This window comes from Juglans microcarpa x Juglans regia, chromosome 3D, assembly GCF_004785595.1.
Source record: "Juglans microcarpa x Juglans regia isolate MS1-56 chromosome 3D, Jm3101_v1.0, whole genome shotgun sequence".
In the NCBI taxonomy this organism is placed as follows: Eukaryota; Viridiplantae; Streptophyta; class Magnoliopsida; order Fagales; family Juglandaceae; genus Juglans; species Juglans microcarpa x Juglans regia.
The window spans coordinates 7,021,089-7,040,270 of NC_054598.1; the positions used below are offsets into that span (position 1 = coordinate 7,021,089).

General features: G+C 38.4%; 1 protein-coding gene across 2 annotated transcripts; it reads right to left on the minus strand.

Moving 5' to 3' along the window:
* Positions 1 to 1,059: 1,059 nt before the first annotated feature.
* On the minus strand, positions 1,060 to 17,857 carry LOC121256003 (expansin-like A1). 2 transcript variants are annotated; one of them, XM_041156590.1, is made up of 6 exons: positions 17,748 to 17,826; positions 2,645 to 2,801; positions 2,361 to 2,470; positions 2,095 to 2,273; positions 1,637 to 1,769; positions 1,060 to 1,538 (listed from the first exon to the last, which is right to left on the minus strand). In XM_041156590.1, the coding sequence occupies exons 1-6, from the start codon at positions 17,805 to 17,807 to the stop codon at positions 1,293 to 1,295; spliced, it is 885 nt and encodes a 294-aa protein (XP_041012524.1). In that variant the 5' UTR covers positions 17,808 to 17,826; the 3' UTR covers positions 1,060 to 1,292. The 2 variants fall into 2 exon arrangements, with proteins under 2 accessions (XP_041012524.1, XP_041012523.1); XM_041156589.1 differs by lacking the exons at positions 1,060 to 1,538; positions 1,637 to 1,769; positions 2,095 to 2,273; positions 2,361 to 2,470; positions 2,645 to 2,801 and adding exons at positions 16,120 to 16,481; positions 16,580 to 16,712; positions 17,045 to 17,223; positions 17,311 to 17,420 and having other exon boundaries at positions 17,591 to 17,857.
* Between the last annotated feature and the right edge of the window lie 1,325 nt (positions 17,858 to 19,182).

Consider the following 19,182-nt stretch of genomic DNA (forward strand, 5'->3'; position numbering starts at 1 on the left):
CTTTAGGGAGTTTTATTCAGTAATCATATCAGACTCAATTTATTTAATTAAACATGGTGGATGCTAATTTGACCGCGTGAGTGTCAGTTGTTATGGATTGGGCCTTGGGTCCTAAACCGTAAAGTTTCTTTTTATATCTATTTCAGAGGTCCAAGCTACATTTGGGACATGTCTTAATTAGAATAAATAGTATAATTTGGTAGGTTTGGAGGGTGGGATGAGACATAAAATTTTTATTTCATCTTATCATTATACTTTTTTCAAATTTTTATATAAAATATAATAAACAATTCAACATTTCCAAATCCCAATTCACATTTTTCAAATTTTAAAACAATAATAATATTAAAACACAATATTTTAAACTCTAAAATAAAATACAAAATTTTCATCTCACCCCGCAAACTTGCTCAGATAAAGTGAGATGCTATACACAGCTGTCACAGCAAGCATGGCTTACTTCAGATGTATATTTTCTTGATTGTCCCTCCCGAGTTAGTCTACATACAGTTCTCAAATAGAGACTGTTTATGTAAATCCATACAATTATTTTTTAAAAAAAATTAAAATTACAATAATATACTTTTTAAAATGATATTTTTTCCTCTTTTATCTTCATTCATTAATAGGACTGCACACACAATTTCCTACTCAGGATTGCAAATAGAATTTCTCAGTCTCTCCTGCCCCATTTGCATGATCAATTAAAAAAAAGGGCAAAACATGGCTCACTCCAGCTTGCCAGACTCTGGATGTGTGGCGTTGTCCAGCAAAGTTTAGGTTTACACCTTGTATCTAAAATGTTGGGGTATTGGCCTACATATGCTCACTAGAGCCATCATGCTCTCGCATTCAAAGCAATTTCTCATCCTCAGTACCAAGTGGGAACTGCAGTAATATGGTGGTTTCCTGTCAAATTTCGACACCACGTCCTGTCCATATTATAAACAGCTTGTGCGTCGAAAGTTTTTTTTTTTCTTTTAGTTTATTTTTTTACTCCATCTTGGGGCATTGCTAGTCATTCGTATGCATTATAAGTACGCATATCAGAGGGAGTCGGAAAGGAACAAGGTGGGAGGAATCTCGGATATTTTATTATACCATCGAATGAAATATGTTAAGACAACATTAAGAACATCCTATCTGAAAGGTGAGAAAATTGTCCTAGTAAAATGAAGTTCAGAACTCCCAAACGCAGTTGAAAGCCATTCCAGTTCGTGTTCTTATTTCCTGAGATTCTAAGCTAATTTTTCTGGACCTACATATATTCACCCCAGCAGGGCCAAGTTCCCTCATTTCCAGTTCTCTTTGTCGCATGGAGAGCAGCCCTCTTGTGCAATATCAGTTATTTGAACTCCTGAGTCATATATTGCTCCTGAGTTCCAGTCAGCAGGGAGAACATGCTGTGCCCAAACCCACTTCCCGTCGTACCCACCTGTTACTACAAACCGGAATTGCAGCGGCCCAGATGGCACTCTGCTTGTGTCCCAGATTGCCCCATAATTTCTGCTCATGGAACCCCAGTTCAAGGAACCAACCTAGGAAGATTGCAATAATGTTTCATGATCAGTATGTTACCTTAAATTTGAACAGTAAAATAGTTTAACAAGTCAAAAGTTGTAAGCTTTTGGCTCACCTGAGCCACATCCACACCCACTATCTCCGTCTGACCACCTTGATACAGAAATTTGACTGCCAAGTAATGTGGTCTTTGGCTTAATTCTTCCACTCGCGCGGTCAAATTCTGATTCCCGTATTCACAAGGTACCCTGGTTTTGTGCAACCAAGAAGATTGGATTTTAGTGCTCGAGGTATGGTGTTATGCCATTTTCGTTCCAAAGCATCTGATGATGCAGATTCATAAGATTATTTTATGCATATTGGACCGTTAATAACATTAAATGTGCTTGGTTTTTGTCCAAGGGGACAATGGCTGACCCGCTGAGACTAGTATTATTTAAAGTTGGTCCACATGCATCTGGACTTTTCTATGTGGTGGGTGTAACAAAACCACATATAGTGGGGCAGGGTTTAAAAAAGTCAATAATTGTTTATGATTTGGACTTGAAGTGGAAGCTAAGAGTGTATCCTTACCTCTTGTACTCCACGTCCACGATCCCTTGTTTCAAAATGTGTTGGCTCATCCCTTCTTGAGCCATAGCCGTGAAAGCTCTGCTGCTGAGAACAAAGTCTATTTGGTTATTGTCATTACGATCCGTCAAAATCACTCTAGTCCCTTTTCCGGTACAAAGAGTTGTGTTCTTGCATCTTATCTGCCAAACGTGGCCCCCGATCAAAACAAGTTTACTCGGTAAAAGCATTAGCAAACAACAGAAAGGAGGTGATTAATCTATACGCACCTGGAAACATGCTCCACAACCAGCTCCATCCTTGTAAAGGGAAGCAACCCCGCCTGCAAGTCGTCCACCGTTGAAGCCTAATGCCAGGGAACCATACCCACAAGCCCCAGCTGCATCAAATCCACAAAACAAGAAAGGCCCGCTTAGTATTTCCCAAAAATAAAATCTGGGTCAGTGTTACTTTTTCAATTTCGCCGAGAATTATCACACGAGTATCCATCAAAATAATCAAACAGAGACGATAAAACAAAATGAAAAAAAGGAAAAAAAAAAATGCATCTTACATGAAAGTGCTGAAGCTTGATTGAAATAGGCAGCCTTAGTTTGGTGCACACAACGTTCGCAAGCAGTTGCAGATGAAATAAGAAAGAAAAGGAAGCAAATAAAGACGGCCATTTTGTTACGAGTGTCGAGGAGGAGCAATGGTTGAGGTACATATATATACACACGTTGTAGTGCCACTCATTTCCAAATTCCAATTACAACTTTGTTAGTTCTTTGTATAGGGGATCGAAGATTTGATTACATAGTGACGTGGAATAGGCGTAGATAAGAAGGAAAGAAAAGCATTTGTGCCAACGAGGTGGGACAAAGCAAAATGGGATGGGTCCTTCTCACCGACTCTCTTCTGCCTTCGCAAAAACAGCTGTGCTGTGACCGTGAGAGGGGTGATGAAGCATACTCTGCTCGGTATTCGTTCAGTTAAATTTAAAATAAATTTGATTCTTTAAAAAAAAAAAACTCATCTATATAAGTAAATACCAGCTTGATTAGTAAATAATATGTATCCGACAAAACTTGACTTGACTAAAACTTGTTAAGGCCCGCTCGTTTATGTCTGAGTTAACTCATTAGCTCGACTTGATTAAAACTTATTCATATATTGATAAATATATATATACACTTATGTGTATATACACACACATATATGTGTTAGCTAATAATATAAGAATAGCATTTTTATAATTAAATATATAATGTATAACATAATTACTTATGTTTATATATTGAATATACTTCATAGCTATATTTTATAATTTGTACAATAATTATTCAATAAGATTTAATAATTTCGTATACTAGTATGTGTGAGTCATATATGAAATAAATATATGTTATCATATTATGTGTATGTATTAATAATTTCTGTAGGCAATATAAGATATTGTTATTATGGATAAATATCAATTATTTATAAATTTTATAATTCAATAGAAGTTCTACTTGTTAGTTATACAAATTCAATATTAGATTTCTTTTTTATTTTTTATCTATCTAATTTATTAATTATTAAATCTTATTCAAAAAATAAAAAAATGGAGGAGCTCGAGCTCGAGTTGGGAATTTAACTTACCAAGTTGAGCTCGAATAAAGAATAAATAAAAATTTCGAACTCGAGTTCAAATATTTTGAGTCGAGCCGAGCTTGACAAACCAAAAACCGATTCGGCTCAACTTGGCTGGATTATAGCCCTATGTGAGAATTCGGAAAGAGTTTTGTTGTGTGTAAGTATTTTATTTGCCTATCCGAGTCTGTGAAGGACCAGGGGACAAATTTTTCACTCAACTAGAGATTAAGGTCTCGTTTATTTTCACAATCATTCTCATTTCATTTCATCTCATCTAATTATTACAATTTTTGTATATTTCCACACAAAATGAAATAAACAATTCAAATTTTTTAAATTTTAAAATAAAAATAATATTAAAAAATATATTCTAACAATATTTTATTTAGCTTTTAACTTTTATTTTATCTTATATCAACTCATCTATAAAAACAAACGAGGCAAAGTGATTTTTTTAAGATAAAAGTAATCTCATTTGCCAAATAAGTAATAACCCTTAAAAACTGGTTTTTTTTTTTTTATAAAAAAAAAAAAAGAGGAATTTTGTGCGCTTTTGTTGAGGTGTTCACGCGTATGGTCCCAAGTCCAAGAATAGAAAGGAAAGAACATTTAGGCCTCGTTTGTTTTTAGAAAACATCTCATCTCATCTCATCTCATCTCACCTCATCTCATCTCATCATTATAACTTTCTCAAATCTCCACACAAAATAAAATAAATAATTTAACTTTTTCAAATCTTTAAACAAAAATAATATTAAAAAAAATATTTTAATAATATTTTATTCAACTTTTTAACTTTAATCTCATCTCATCTCATCTTATCTTTAAAAACAAACGAACTCTTAAGTTGATAAAAGTTTGTTGAATATGAGGATTCTTGTCAATGGGTGCAAAGATAAGAACAAAGTCTACACCAACCCCACCTCTAATGCAAGAATAATGCCAAAATTTAAACAGCTATATGGAGGGCTTTGGAGGAGAACCTTCCATGATATTTTTATTCATATTTATATATCATTCTCTTCAGGAAAATTATAAGCAGCGGCAATAGCACAATAACCTCAGATAACCCTTTTTTCAGATTTTTTTTTTGTTTTGTTTTGGCTCAACGAAAGAAAGAACAGAACAACTTCATGAAGACCTTCACTTCTGAAAATTTAAACTGAAGTCGCGTATTAATGTTCAAAACCGTTTATAATTAGATTTTTTCTTTAAAAACTGTATCAGTATCCTATAAGCACTGGAACACACTACTCGGTAGTGGATAACTTTTTATTTTTTATTTTTGATGAGTTACTCGGTAGTGGATAATTACCAGTTGTTTTGTGCATAAACAATAGTTCTGGTTTTATCACTAGCCAACCAGGCTTTCACACACGGTTCTCAAGTGGTTTCCACTCAAGTAAAAAATTTTATACTGTAGGCGTTTTGCATACTTTACCCAAAAAAACAGGTTGTTCCTGGCTCATCATTCATCACTTTCGTCAATGGACTCTTGGGTGTATACCACTGCAAGGCTATCATTAAATCAAAGCTGTAGGATCCTGCTCTGCCCATGACAAATGTGTAGCAACTTTCGGTTTGGTCCATAGAGGTGAAGAGTCTGTGCACCAAGTTGCAATATTATCAAACCACATTATCGTATAAGACTATTTAAACCTCTATTGTAGACAACATATATGATACGGGCGCCAAGTAAGGAAGTGCATGGGATGATAATGTGGTTTCGCTACGGTCCAACTATGTTCGAGGATTCGCTACGGTCCAACTATGTTCGAGGACCATTTTGGTTCACTCAGCAAGCTGCGGCAAACTAGCTCTGTCTGAGAATATCAACTTCAATTTGAACAATTGTTAAGCCGTGTAGGGAGGCTAGCTCCCGACCATCAACTGGGATGTTTAGTCAGCGGATTGAAGGAACCTGTTCGCACAGATGTGCAAGCTGCGAGACGCACGTCCATTACGGATGCGATTGGGTTGGCTAGGCTTTAAGAAGCAAGGAGTATGAAGAGACCCCTTCAGCTGGACAATAGAAGGCAAACCACGTTGGAACCAACTCCTCCACCTATGCCTTTAGCTAATTTGTCAAGAACAAAGACTCCGGTTATCTGACGTCTCAACCGCAATGAGATGCAAGAGAGGAGGAAGAAAGACCTTTGTTTTAATTGTGACGAGCCCTTCACACCAGGCCATCGCTGTAAGAAATTATTTTTAATTGAAGGAATATATTTGTAGGATGATGAGGGGAACGACAGAGTGGAGGTAGAAGACCAAGAAGATTTTAATGAAGAACCAAGAATATCTTTGCATGCCATGCTGGGGTCAACACCACCACAAACAATGAGAGTTCAGGGTGTGCTTATGGGCCAAGGTATCACCATCCTTTTAGACACTGGAAGCTCTCAAAATTTTTTGAATGCCTCGTCCGCAAGGAAATTCGGATTGATTCCACAACCAACACATGGAATGAAGGTGATGGTTGCAAATGGAGAGAGGCTTGACTGTGAAGGTTGTTGCAACAATGTAGAGTTATGAATCCAAGACAACAAATTTTCCATTGAATTTTTCTTGTTGGCTATTGAAGGGTGCGATGCAGTCCTGGGCACTCAATGGTTACGCACGCTTGGATCGATCTGGTGGGACTTTACTAAGCTTGCTATGAGCTTCAAGCATAAAGGAAGGAGGGTGGAATTGAAGGGAATAAATGGACCAAAGCATAAGGTAGTCGAAGAAGGAGTAGCGGCCAGAGAAATGTGAGCCATGATCTTAAAAAATTATTGTTGGAGTATGAGGAGTTATTCTTGGAACCAGTGGGATTACCTCCAGATCGCTCACATAACCACCACATTCCTTTGAAACATGGGTGCGGACCTATCAACGTTCGTCCATATTGTTACCCACACTACATGAAGGGGGAAATTGAGAAAATGATTTCCGAACTCTTGCAAGCTGGGGTAGTTCAAACAAGTACCAGCCCATACTTTTCGCTGGTGTTGATGGTTAAAAAAAAAAGATGGCTCGTGGCCTTTGTGTTGATTATCGGGCTCTCAACCAAATCACGGTAAAAGATAAATTTCTGATACCCATCATCGATGAATTATTAGACGAGTTAAATGGAGCAAGGTATTTTTCAAAACTGGATTTTCGCTCGGGATATCATCAAATTAAGATGCACGACAAAGACGTGGAAAAACAGCCTTCCAGACACATCATGGCCACTATGAATTTCTTGTGATGCCGTTCGGACTCACCAACGCGCCCTTGACCTTCCAATCACTCATGAATGAGGTTTTTAAAAACGCCTTACGGAGGTACGTGTTGGTATTTTTTGATGATATACTTGTTTATAGTCTAACGTGGGAGGACCATCTTTATCATTTACGGATGGTGTTAGATACGTTGAAGGCTAATCAATTGTTTGTAAGAATGGATAAGTGCCAGTTTGGGCAAAGGCAGTTCAGTTACTTGGGACATCTCATTTCCAAAAATGGCGTGGCAATGGACCCGGACAAGGTGACGGCCATGACGGAATGGCCTTGTCCCACCACCGTGAAGGCCTTACGAGGCTTCCTTAGCTTGACCGGTTATTATCGAAAATTTATCCTCAAATATGGTCAGATTGCACGTCCCCTCACAAAACTTCTCAAAAAAGACTCTTTTGGCTGGAATGAAGGAGCAGAGGCAGCATTCCTTCAACTCAAGAAGACGATGACGGTTGGTCCAGTTCTGGCTCGTCCGAATTTTTCTAAACAATTCGTGATCGAATGTGATGCTTCCGGCTTTGGTTTAGGCACCGTCCTCATGCAAGAGGGGAGGCCCATTGCCTATTTCAGCAAGGCTCTACAAGGAAGGAACTTAAGCCAATCCACATATGAGAAGGAAATTTTGGCTCTCGTCACTGCTATTAAAAAATGGAGGCCTTATATTCTTGGAAATAAATTTGTGATACGCTCTAACCAGAAAAGTTTGAGATATTTATGGGATCAGACCATAGCTACGGAAGCACAACAAAAATGGTTAGTAAAACTCATGGGATACGATTTTGCTATTGAGTATAAAAAGGGACGGAAAAATTCAGCTGCAGATAGCTTATCCAGACATGAAGAAGGAGCTTGGAATGAGAACAGGGCATTTGCCATCAGCATGCCGCTGCCTCTATGGTCAGACACCATCCGAGAGGAAGTATCGCGCGATCCAGCGTTGCAGACTTAAAAAAAAAAAATATTGAAGCAGGCGAAGCCGTCGGTCCATGGAGCATCAAGTCTGGAATGATCTTCTATAAAAATAGAATTTACTTGAGATCAACTTCTCCTTTGACTAAACTCATTATTAGTGAGTTTCATGCAGGAATGCATGAAGGTTTTCACAAGAGCTGGCAAAGACTCAAGGCAGTTTTTTTTTGGCATGGAGCAATGTCCCAACTCAAAGCATTCATACGTGAATGTGATATTTGCCAAAGACATAAGAGTGAACATGCCAAACTAGCAGGGCTTCTTCAACCACTTCCAATTCCGATCACTGTATGGGCGGACCTTTTCATGGATTTCATAACAAGACTGCCGAATTCACAAGGGAAAAATGTGATTTTTGTCGTGGTTGATCGCTTTTCGAAATTTGCTCACTTCATGGCTCTCAAACACCCCTTCACAGCAGCGACAGTGGCTCAAGTTTGACTTCCTACTTCCATTGTTTGTGATAGAGATCCCACATTTACGAGTAAATTTTGGCAAGAATTCTTTGAATTGCAGGGCATTAAGTTCAACTTCAGTTCCTTGTATCATCCGCAAACGGATGGCTAGACGGAGGTGGTTAATCGAACCTTTGAAATGTATCTGCGCTGCTTCACTAGCTCCACACCTGCAGCATGGGCCAAATGGCTACCTTGGGCAGAGTACGTGTATAATACCAGCAGCCATTCTAGCACAGGTCGATCTCCCTACGAGGTGGTTTATGGAAAGGCACCTCCAACACTGCTCACATATGTACCTGAAACGACAAGGGTAGAAACTGTGGAACAGACACTCATGGAGAGGGATCAGCTTCTGAAAGATGTAAGGCTTAAACTCCAGCAAGCTCAAAACCGTATGAAGCTGCAATATGACAAGGGGCATCAAGAGAGGATTTTTCAAACAGGTGACATGGTTTACGTTCGGTTACAACCATATCAGCAACAATCTGTGGAAATGAGGACCACAATGAAGTTAGCAGCTTGATACTTCGGTCCATTCAAGGTCTTGGAACGAATCCGATCAATGGCATACCATCTCCAATTTCCTGAAGGGTCGCGTGTTCACCCGGTGTTTCACGTATCGTTGTTAAAGCTGAAATTGGGAAAACAGGAATCAGCAGCTACTAAGTTTCCCGAGGCTGCTCTCACGTCCACTCCAATCCAACCGCAAGCTGTCTTAGCTGTTCGTGGTCAAGGGCGTAAAGCAATGGCGCTCATTCATTGGCAAGGGACCAATCCAGCTGAAGCCACCTGGGAGGATATTTCAACTATCAAGTGGCAATTTTCTGAGTTCAACCTTGAGGACAAGTGTTGAATTGAAGTGGGGAGGGATGATACGGGCTCTAAGTAAGGAAGTGCATGGGATGATGATACGGGTGCTAAGTATGGAAAGTGAATAAAGAGGAGCGGCAACGTGATTCAACGTGATCGACTAGTCTCGCACAATAGGAAACTTTTCCATTTGAATCTTGCTCTGTTTTGGGAATAATACGTTAAGCTTTAATTACGTATGTTGTTTTGGAAAGTTGAATAATGTAATGAGTATATCATTGTACGAGGGAAATGAAGAAATTATCAAGAAAATTATTATTCAAACTTGTTTTGAAAGAGGCGGGTTCCTCATCAACCCAACTGTTCTTGCATTTTATTTCAACATAGGTAAGGCATGTCGACTCAATCCGGCGTCCTTTCCCGTTGAACCTCGCATAACTCCTCTAAGAGATTTTCTACCTTGATTGTTACTTCTTCAGCCTTCACCTATAAAAGGAAACTCTAAAACATATTAGAGATTCTTGTTCTAGTCATGAATGGATGTGAATAGTACAATAAACAAATTAAAATTATAGAAGTGCTGGAGCTGGAGGGAGGTTGATGATGATAGTTCTATTTTTTAATTTCCCAGAGCCAGAAATTCTCACTGACTTGGGGATTCGATCAAAAGTTTGAACTCACGGTTAGGCACAAACGATAAAACTGGTGTTACTAGCAGAGGGATGAACGTTAAATAAATGGTTCACTAAAAAACAGACATGATTCTTTTCAAGGATACAGCAAAACAAAGAAAGCACTCACATAAGTTTTGCAATTAATAGCAATTCTAAAAGAAAAAAAAAACATACTTTGAGAGTGGAACACAGGTTTTTCTTACGGTAATCTCTCGCATTGACATATTCAATGAAAGGTTCACCAGCCAGAGCTTCTATTCGCCTGATTCCAGATGCTATACCCTGCTCTGAGATTATTTTGAAGCCACGTATCTCAGATGTATTGCTGACATGGGTCCCGCCACATGGTTCCATCGAGACACCTGGGACCTCTACAACACGTACCTTTAACAATCAAAGTATTATAAAACAGAAATGAATGAAAAGGTTTTGTATCAGACACTATGGATATCCAAAGTGTCCTGTTGAATGTTGAAATAAGTACATGTCCTGTCCTGACAATACGACCTCTGAGATTGTTTGGAGTAAAACATTTGTACCAAACAGATACTACAGAGGCAACCACTTGAGAGTAAGAAACACGATAGTTCAAGAGGAGAGAGAATAAAATATGGTCCTCCTGGCCAAGAAGTTATTTATGCTTTAGAATCCTACTTTTGATCACTCTCTCATCATGCTCACCATAAACCATATAATGGTAAGACTGATCAACTTTGAAGAAGCTCAGCGGAATGAGTATAAAGGTAAGCCATTATTAATGGATGCAAAAATTTGTTATTAAAACTATGAAGCTTCAAACCTTTTCTCCATATTTTTCCCCAAACATTGCAATAGCCCCAGCTCTTTTTGCATCAACAAGAGGCATGACTTTAGTTTGAAGTAGTGTTGCGTCGCCAATCCATCTGTTGATAATTCCTTCAATTTCCACAATCTCATTCTCATGAAGTGGTCGGTGGAAGTTGAAATCAAACCTGAGACGGTCAAAAGCAACCAATGAACCTGCTTGTGATGTTTCCTGGCCTACAACTTTCTTAAGTGCAGCTTGTAGCAAATGCGTAGCAGTATGATGAACCTGCAAAATACCAAAATAAATTTAGGCAGCAAGCTAAAAGGTGCTGAAAATAGAAAGATATACATTCCATAAGGTATGACGTAGCTCTTGGTGAACAGGAAGTACCATTTAATATTTGACTTTTCTACCTTCCAAATCAATTTGAGCTTGGACATAAACTCAAGTTAATAACTACTATATTTGTTTTAACCTCTTCTCATCTGAAGATTGTGTTCTAGACTTCACAATCTGGGAAAAAGAAAAGTTGAACCAGCAGTTAAGCATGTACCTTTGCCCGCTGCCTCAGTTTTGCATCTACTGTTGCTTCCACTTCTCTACCAACCTCTATAATTCCCTCTCTGATAGTACCCTTATGAACAAATATGTTACCAAAAGATTTTTGGACATCTTTTATCTCCACAACAGCTTTCTCTCGGCCACCATCACTAAAATATAGAAAGCCATGATCTGCAATTTGACCACCTGATTCTGCATAAAATGGTGTTCTGTTCAGCAGTGTTAAAGTATCTAGTGCAACCACATCAGACCCCTCAAGCTCCAGCTCTGCAGATCGTGCACAGGATGAGTGCCCAAGAAGTATCATTACCAATATGGCAAGAGCACCTCTCCAAGATCATGACAGCAAGCCTCCAGACAGCTAGCCTTACAAATATGGAAGCTCACACTTAAGGAAAGCCTTTGCAACAATCATGGATCCTACAATATCTGCTGTATAATTTTGTAATCTCATAGATTCAGCAAATCAATCTTATTTATGTTAATTGTATCTTTTGCTATCTTGTACAGAAAATAATATGTATCTCAAGATTGTATCTTTTGATTTTTCATTGACTTGTACTGCCTATATAATGAATACACAATATACTGGTTTGGTGTGTTGGCCAAAACCATTTTTCTGCAACTTTGTTCATGGTATCAGAGCAGTACTCAGCTCACGCTCATACATCCTGGTTCAATGGCTTCTCCAAATACTACTTCTGCTGCTCCTTTTGTTTTTCCATCCTTTACCCAATTAACTGGGGTCAAACTTGATGGAAACAACTACTTACAATGGCTATCTCAACTGGTTCCTGTTATGAGAAGTCATGACATGATGGGCATTGTGGATGGTTCTGAACCTTGCCCTACCACTTTGATCTCTGATGCTCAAGGCAAAGAGGTTCCTAATTCAGCTTATGCTCTATGGATAAAGAAGGATCAGTTCCTTCTCGAATGGATCAATATGACCCTATCTGAATCAGTGCTTTCCACAGTTTATGGATTGCAAACTTCTCACCAAGTGTGGACTGCCCTTGCCAGTCGATTTGCATCACAGTCTAGATCTCATGTCTCTCACCTAAAAAGACAATTGCAGTGCCTTTCTCAAGGCGCCAAATCATGTTCTGAATACCTGCAAAGTGCTAAAGTCCTAGCAGACCAACTTGCTGCAGTTGGCAAACCCACTGAGGATGAGGACTTAATTTCCTTCATTATTAGTGGCCTTAATCCTTCCTTCAATGGATTTATCACTTCTTTCTCTCTTGCAACAAGAGACAACCCTCTAACATTTCTTGACTTTCAAGATGAGTTACTTAGTCATGAAATGCTCCTCAAACAACAAACTCCTTCTCCTGATCCAACGAACTTTGCTCTATTTATGCCAAAGTCCAACTCCCCACAACAAAATAGATTTCCTTCACGTAATGGAGCACCCCACTTCCACAAGAAAGGCAAAAATCCTCACACATACAATTACCCCTTAAGAAATGGGCCCTCTAAGCTCTCTGCAGGTTCAGCACCTAAGCCACCACAGCAAAACAATGGCCAAAACTTCAGCAACACCAGTAGGCCATCGTGTCAAATTTGTGGAAAAACCAGTCATACAGCTATTGATTGCTTCCATAGGATGGATTATTCCTATCAAGGAAGGCATCCTCCATCTCAGCTCGCTGCCTTGGTGGCTCACACCAACCAAACATTGGAAGAACAATCTTGGTATGCTGATAGTGGTGCCAATGCGCACATCACCAATAACTTGGAGAACCTGACCATCCAGCAACCTTTTCAAGGATATGACACAGTTACAGTTGGCAATGGAGCTGGAATTCACATCCAAAACACTGGTTCTTCAATCGTTCACTCATCTAGATCTCATTTTCATCTTAAAAATGTGTTGCATTGTCCACAGGCCTCAGCCAACTTGCTTTCTATTAACAAATTCTGTTCTGATAATAATTGTTATTTTGTCCTAATCTCCTCTCATTTTTTTGTGAAGGACAATCAGACCAGAGCCATACTCTTGGAAGGCAAAGTTGAGAATGGGCTGTACCCCTTGCGGTTTCAAGGATCTTCCTTCAAAAATAAACATGTGTTTACTGCCTTTATTGGATTAAAGACCACTCTTCCTATGTGGCATTTTAGACTAGGGCATTCATCATTTGTACTAGTCTCTCAAATAATAAAAGATTATCATTTACCATTCTTTCATGCAAATGATAATGAGCAACCCTTTTGTGATTCATGTCAGCTTGGTAAAAGTAAAAAGCTTCCATTTTATGCCTCTCACAGAATCTCTACTGCTCCTTTACAACTTATTCATTCAGATTTATGGATATCGCCTATCTCTTATGTTAGTGGCTGCAAGTACTACATAATATTTGTGGATGACTTTTCACGCTACACTTGGTTTTATCCTCTTCGTACTAAAGCAGAAACCTATGAGTATTTTGTTAAGTTCAAGACTCTTGTGGAAACCCAATTCTCCTGTAAAATCAAAAAGTTGCAAACTGATGGAGGAGGGGAGTACAATTCACTTCAGTTTCAATCATTTTTGACCCAAAATGGCATTATGCATCGTAAAACTTGCCCACACACTTCACAACAAAATGGATTGGCTGAAAGAAAACTCCGCCATATCCTTGAAACGGGCCTCACTCTTCTTGCCCATTCGGGCCTTTCAAACACCTATTGGGTTGATGCCTTCCTCACCTCTGTTTACATCATCAACAGGTTGCCTACTGCTGTCCTTACTCACAAATCCCCGTATGAAAAACTCTTCAAAATGACACCGAATTATTCTATCCTCAGGGTCTTTGGTTGTAAATGTTTCCCTCTACTTCGGCCTTACACCACTCACAAGTTAGAATATTGGTCCAAAATCTGTATTTTTCTTGGCTACAGTCCTGCTGGCTATCGTTGTCTTGATCCATTTTCAGGTCGAGTTTATCTCTCTAGGCATGTCGTTTTTGATGAAAGATTCTTTCCAGCAAAGGAACATGCTACATTGCAACTGCCATCCAGGATTAATGCTGCTGCTGATCATCCTTTTCAACTCTCTGTAAGTTTTCCTTCTCCTAATCCATTTACACTTGCTTCTGAAAATTCTAGCACTACTCCTGTGTTACCTATCTCTGGTGACACCCAGATTGACATACAATCATGGATCGTACAATATCTATTGTATACTTTTGTAATCTCATAGATTCAGCAAATCAATCTTATTTATGTTAATTGTATCTTTTGCTATCTTGTACAGAAAATAATATGTATCTCAAGATTGTATCTTTTGATTTTTCATTGACTTGTACTGCCTATATAATGAATACACAATATACTGATTTGGTGTGTTGGCCAAAACCATTTTTCTGCAACTTTGTTCAAGCAGAACTTCTACTTCACTTCCTTCTGAAACCTGTATCACTGGGTTCCCATTCACCAGAAGGCTCTCCACTAATGCTCTAGCATAAAGGGTGTCATATCCAAGAAATTCAGTGTCAGGTACATCTTCCGTAATATCTGCACCATTTCCAACTGCAAGTTTAACAGCGCTGTGTGCAGCCTGAGATTGACGTCTTTGGTTCTCCATTTCAACATCAAAACCATTCACATCTACACTTGCACCACGTTCTTCAGCGACTTCTTTTGTTATCTCTACAAGAAACCCATACGTGTCATACAAAAGAAAAGCATCTTTTCCGGACAAACAAGGTGCAGTTCCATTTTCTTTTGCATGTAAGAATGCATCAGCTAGCATTTCTTCCAGCAATTTTTCTCCTCTCTCCAATGTTTGTACAAAGCGAAGTTCTTCCCTTTTCAACTCCTCGAGAATTCGTGATGCTCTGTCCTTTACATCCGCATCAATATGAGTGCTTAATTCTATTACTTTCTCTGCAACTATTGGCAAAAATGCTTCTTCTACATTATCCCTACCATCCCCCTTTATACCAAGCAACCTGCCAGTACGGACAGCCCTTCTAATAAGCCGCCGAACTACAAAACCTCTCCCAATGTTTGAGGGGAACACTCCGTCTGATATGAGATATACAATTGCACGCAACATGATCTCCTATAATCTGATAATGAAAATAATAACTAAATTAATAGAGGAGTCATGCACATTTATTATGAAAGAGAGATTCTAAAGTGAGATGCTATACACAGCTGTCACAGCAAGCATGGCTTACTTCAGTTGTATATTTTCTTGGCTGTCCCTCCCGAGTTAGTCTACATATAGTTCTCAAATAGGAACTGCTCATGCAAATCCATACAGTTATATTTTAAAAAAAAATTAAAATTACAATAATATACCTTTTAAAATGATACTTTTTCCTGTTTTACTCTCATTCATTAATAGAACTGCAGACACAATCTCACACTCAGAAGTGTAAATAGAATTTCTCATTCTCTCCTACCCCAATTGCATGCTCAATTAAAAAGAAGGACAAAACATGGCTCACTCCAGTTTGCCAGACCGTGGATGTGTGGCGTTGTCCAGCAAAGTTTAGGTTTACACCTTGTATCTAAAATGTTGGGGTATTGGCCTACATATGCTCGCTAGAGCCATCATGCTCTCACATTCAAAGCAATTTCTCATCCTCAGTACCAAGTGGCAACTGCAGTATTATGGTGGTTTCCTGTCAAATTTCGACACCCCGTCCTGTCCATATTATAAACAGCTAATACTTGTGCGTCGAAAGTTTTTTTTTTTCTTTTAGTTTATTTTTTTACTCCATCTTGGCGCATTGCTAGTCATTCATATGAATTATAGGTACGCATATCAGAGGGAGTCGGAAAGGAACAAGGTGGGAGGAATCTCGGATATTTTATTATACCATCGAATGAAATATGTTAAGACAACATTAAGAACATCCTATCTGACAGGTGAGAAAATTGTCCTAGTAAAATGAAGTTCAGAACTCCCAAATGCAGTTGAAAGCCATTCCAGTTCGTGTTCTTATTTCCTGAGATTCTAAGCTAATTTTTCTGGACCTACATATATTCACCCCAGCAGGGCCAAGTTCCATCATTTCCAGTGCTCTTTGTCGCATGGAGAGCAGCTCTCTTGTGCAATATCAGTTATTTGAACTCCTGCGTCATATATTGCTCCTGAATTCCAGTCAGCAGGAAGAACATGTTGTGCCCAAACCCACTTCCCGTCGTACCCAGCTGTTACTAAAAACCGGAATTGCAGTGGCCCAGATGGCACTCTGCTTGTGTCCCAGATTGCTCCATAATTTCTGCTCATGGAACCCCAGTTCGAGGAACCAACCTAGGAAGATTGCCATAATGTTTCATGATCAGTATGTTACCTTAAATTTGAACAGTTAAATAGTTTAACAAGTCAAAAGTTGTAAGCTTTTGGCTCACCTGAGCCACATCCACACCCACTATCTCCGTCTGACCACCTTGATACAGAAATTTGACTGCCAAGTAACGTGGTTTTTGGCTTAATTCTTCCACTCGCGCGGCCAAATTCTGATTCCCGTATTTACAAGGTACCCTGGTTTTATGCAACCAAGAAGATTGGATTTTAGTGCTCGAGGTATGGTGTTATGCCATTTTCTTTCCAAAGCATCTGATGATGCAGATTCATAAGATTATTTTATGCATATTGGATCGTTAATAACATTAAATGTGCTTGGTTTTGTCCAAGGGGACAATGGCCGACCCGCTGAGACTAGTATTATTTAAAGTTGGTCCACATGCATCTGGACTTTTCTACGTGATGTGTGTAACAAAACAACATATAGTGGGGCAGGGTTTAAAAAAGTCAATAATTGTTTATGATTTTGACTTGAAGTGGGAGCTAAGAGTGAGATATAATATCCTTACCTCTTGTACTCCACGTCCACGATCCCTTGTTCCAAAATGTGTTGGCTCATCCCTCCATGAGCCATAGCCGTAAAAGCTCTGCTGCTGAGAACAAAGTCTAATTGGTTATTGTCATTACGATCCGTCAAAATCACTCTAGTCCCTTTTCTGGTACAAAGAGTTGTGTTCTTGCATCTTATCTGCCAAACGTGGCCCCCGATCAAAACAAGTTTACTCGGTAAAAGCATTAGCAAACAACAGAAAGGAGGTGATTAATCTATACGCACCTGGAAACATGCTCCACAACCAGCTCCATCGTTGTAAAGGGAAGCAACCCCACCTGCAAGTCGTCCACTGTTGAAGCCTAATGCCAAGGAACCATACCCACAAGCCCCAGCTGCATCAAATCCACAAAACAAGAAAGGCCCGCTTAGTATTTCCCAAAAATAAAATCTGGGTCAGTGTTACTTTTTCAATTTCGCCGAGAATTATCACACGAGTATCCATCAAAATAATCAAACAGAGACGATAAAACAAAATGAAAAAAAGGAAAAAAATGCATCTTACATGAAAGTGCTGAAGCTCGAGTGAAATAGGCAGCCTTAGTTTGGTGCACACAACGTTCGCAAGCAGTTGCAGATGAAATAAGAAAGAAAAGGAAGCAAATAAAGACGGCCATTTTGTTATAAGTGTCGAGGAGGAGCAATGGCTGAGGTACGTATATATACACGTTGGTAGATGAGTGTGGACTACAGGTCAGCATTTCCCAATTTTTTCGGGACATCCTTCGCGACCATTTTTCGGTGGCTGTAGTGCCACTCATTTCCAAATTCCAATTACAACTTTGGTAGTTCTTTGTATATGGGATCGAAGATTTGATTACATAGTGACGTGGAATAGGCGTAGATAAGAAGGAAAGAAAAGCATTTGTGCCAACGCGGTGGGACAAAGCAAAATGGGATGTGTCCTTCTCACCGTCTCTCTTCTGCCTTCACATGCTGTGACCGTGAGAGGGCTGTTAGAGGATACTCCGCTTGGTATTCGTCCATTAAACTTGAATTGAATTCGACTCTTAAAAAAAAAAAAATTCACCTGTACAAGTAAATACCAACTTGATTAGTAAATTATACATACTCGATAAAACTCGACTCGATTCGACTTAAATTCATTAAAGCTCGCTCGTTTATGCTTGAGTCGACTCATTAACTCAACTCGATTAAAACTTATTTATATATTAATAAATATATACATACACTTATGTGTATATACACACACATATATGTATTAGCTAATAATATAATAATAGCATTTTTATAATTAAATATATAATATGTAACCTAATTACTTATGTCTATATATTAAATATATTTCACAATTATATTTTATAATTTGTACAATAATTATTTCTTAAAATTTAATAATTTCGTATATTAGTATGTGAGAATCATATATGAAATAGATATATGCTATCATATTATATGTATGTATTAATAATTTTTGTAAACATATAAGATGTTATTATGGATAAATATCAGTTATTATAAATTTTTAAAATTTTATAATTCAATAGAAGTTCTATCTGTTAGTTATACAAATTCAATATTAGATTTTTTTTATTTTTTATCTATCTAATTTATTAATTATTAAATCTTATTAAAAAAATCGACGAGCTCGAATTGAAAATTTAACTTACCAAGTTGAGCTTGAATAAAGAATAAATAAAAATTTTGAGCTCGAATTCAAATATTTTGAGTCGAGCTAAACTTGACAAAACCAAAAACCGACTTGACTCAACTCGGCTTGATTACAATCCTATGTGAGAACTCGGAAAGAGTTGTGCTGTGTGTAAGCACTTTATTTGTCTATCCGAGTCTGTGAAGGCCCAGGGGACAAATTTTGCACTCAGCTAGAGATTAAGGTCTTATTTGTTTTCACAATCATTTGCTGAGGTGTTCACGCGTATGGTCCCCACATTTAAGTTGATAAAAGTTTGTTGAATATGAGGATTCTTGTCAATGGGTGCAAAGATAAGAACAAATTCTACACCAACCCCACCTCTAAAGCGCAGGAATAATGCCAAAATTTAAACAGCTATATAGAGGGCTTTGGAGGAGAACCTTCCATGATATTTTTATTCACATTTATATATCATTCTCTTC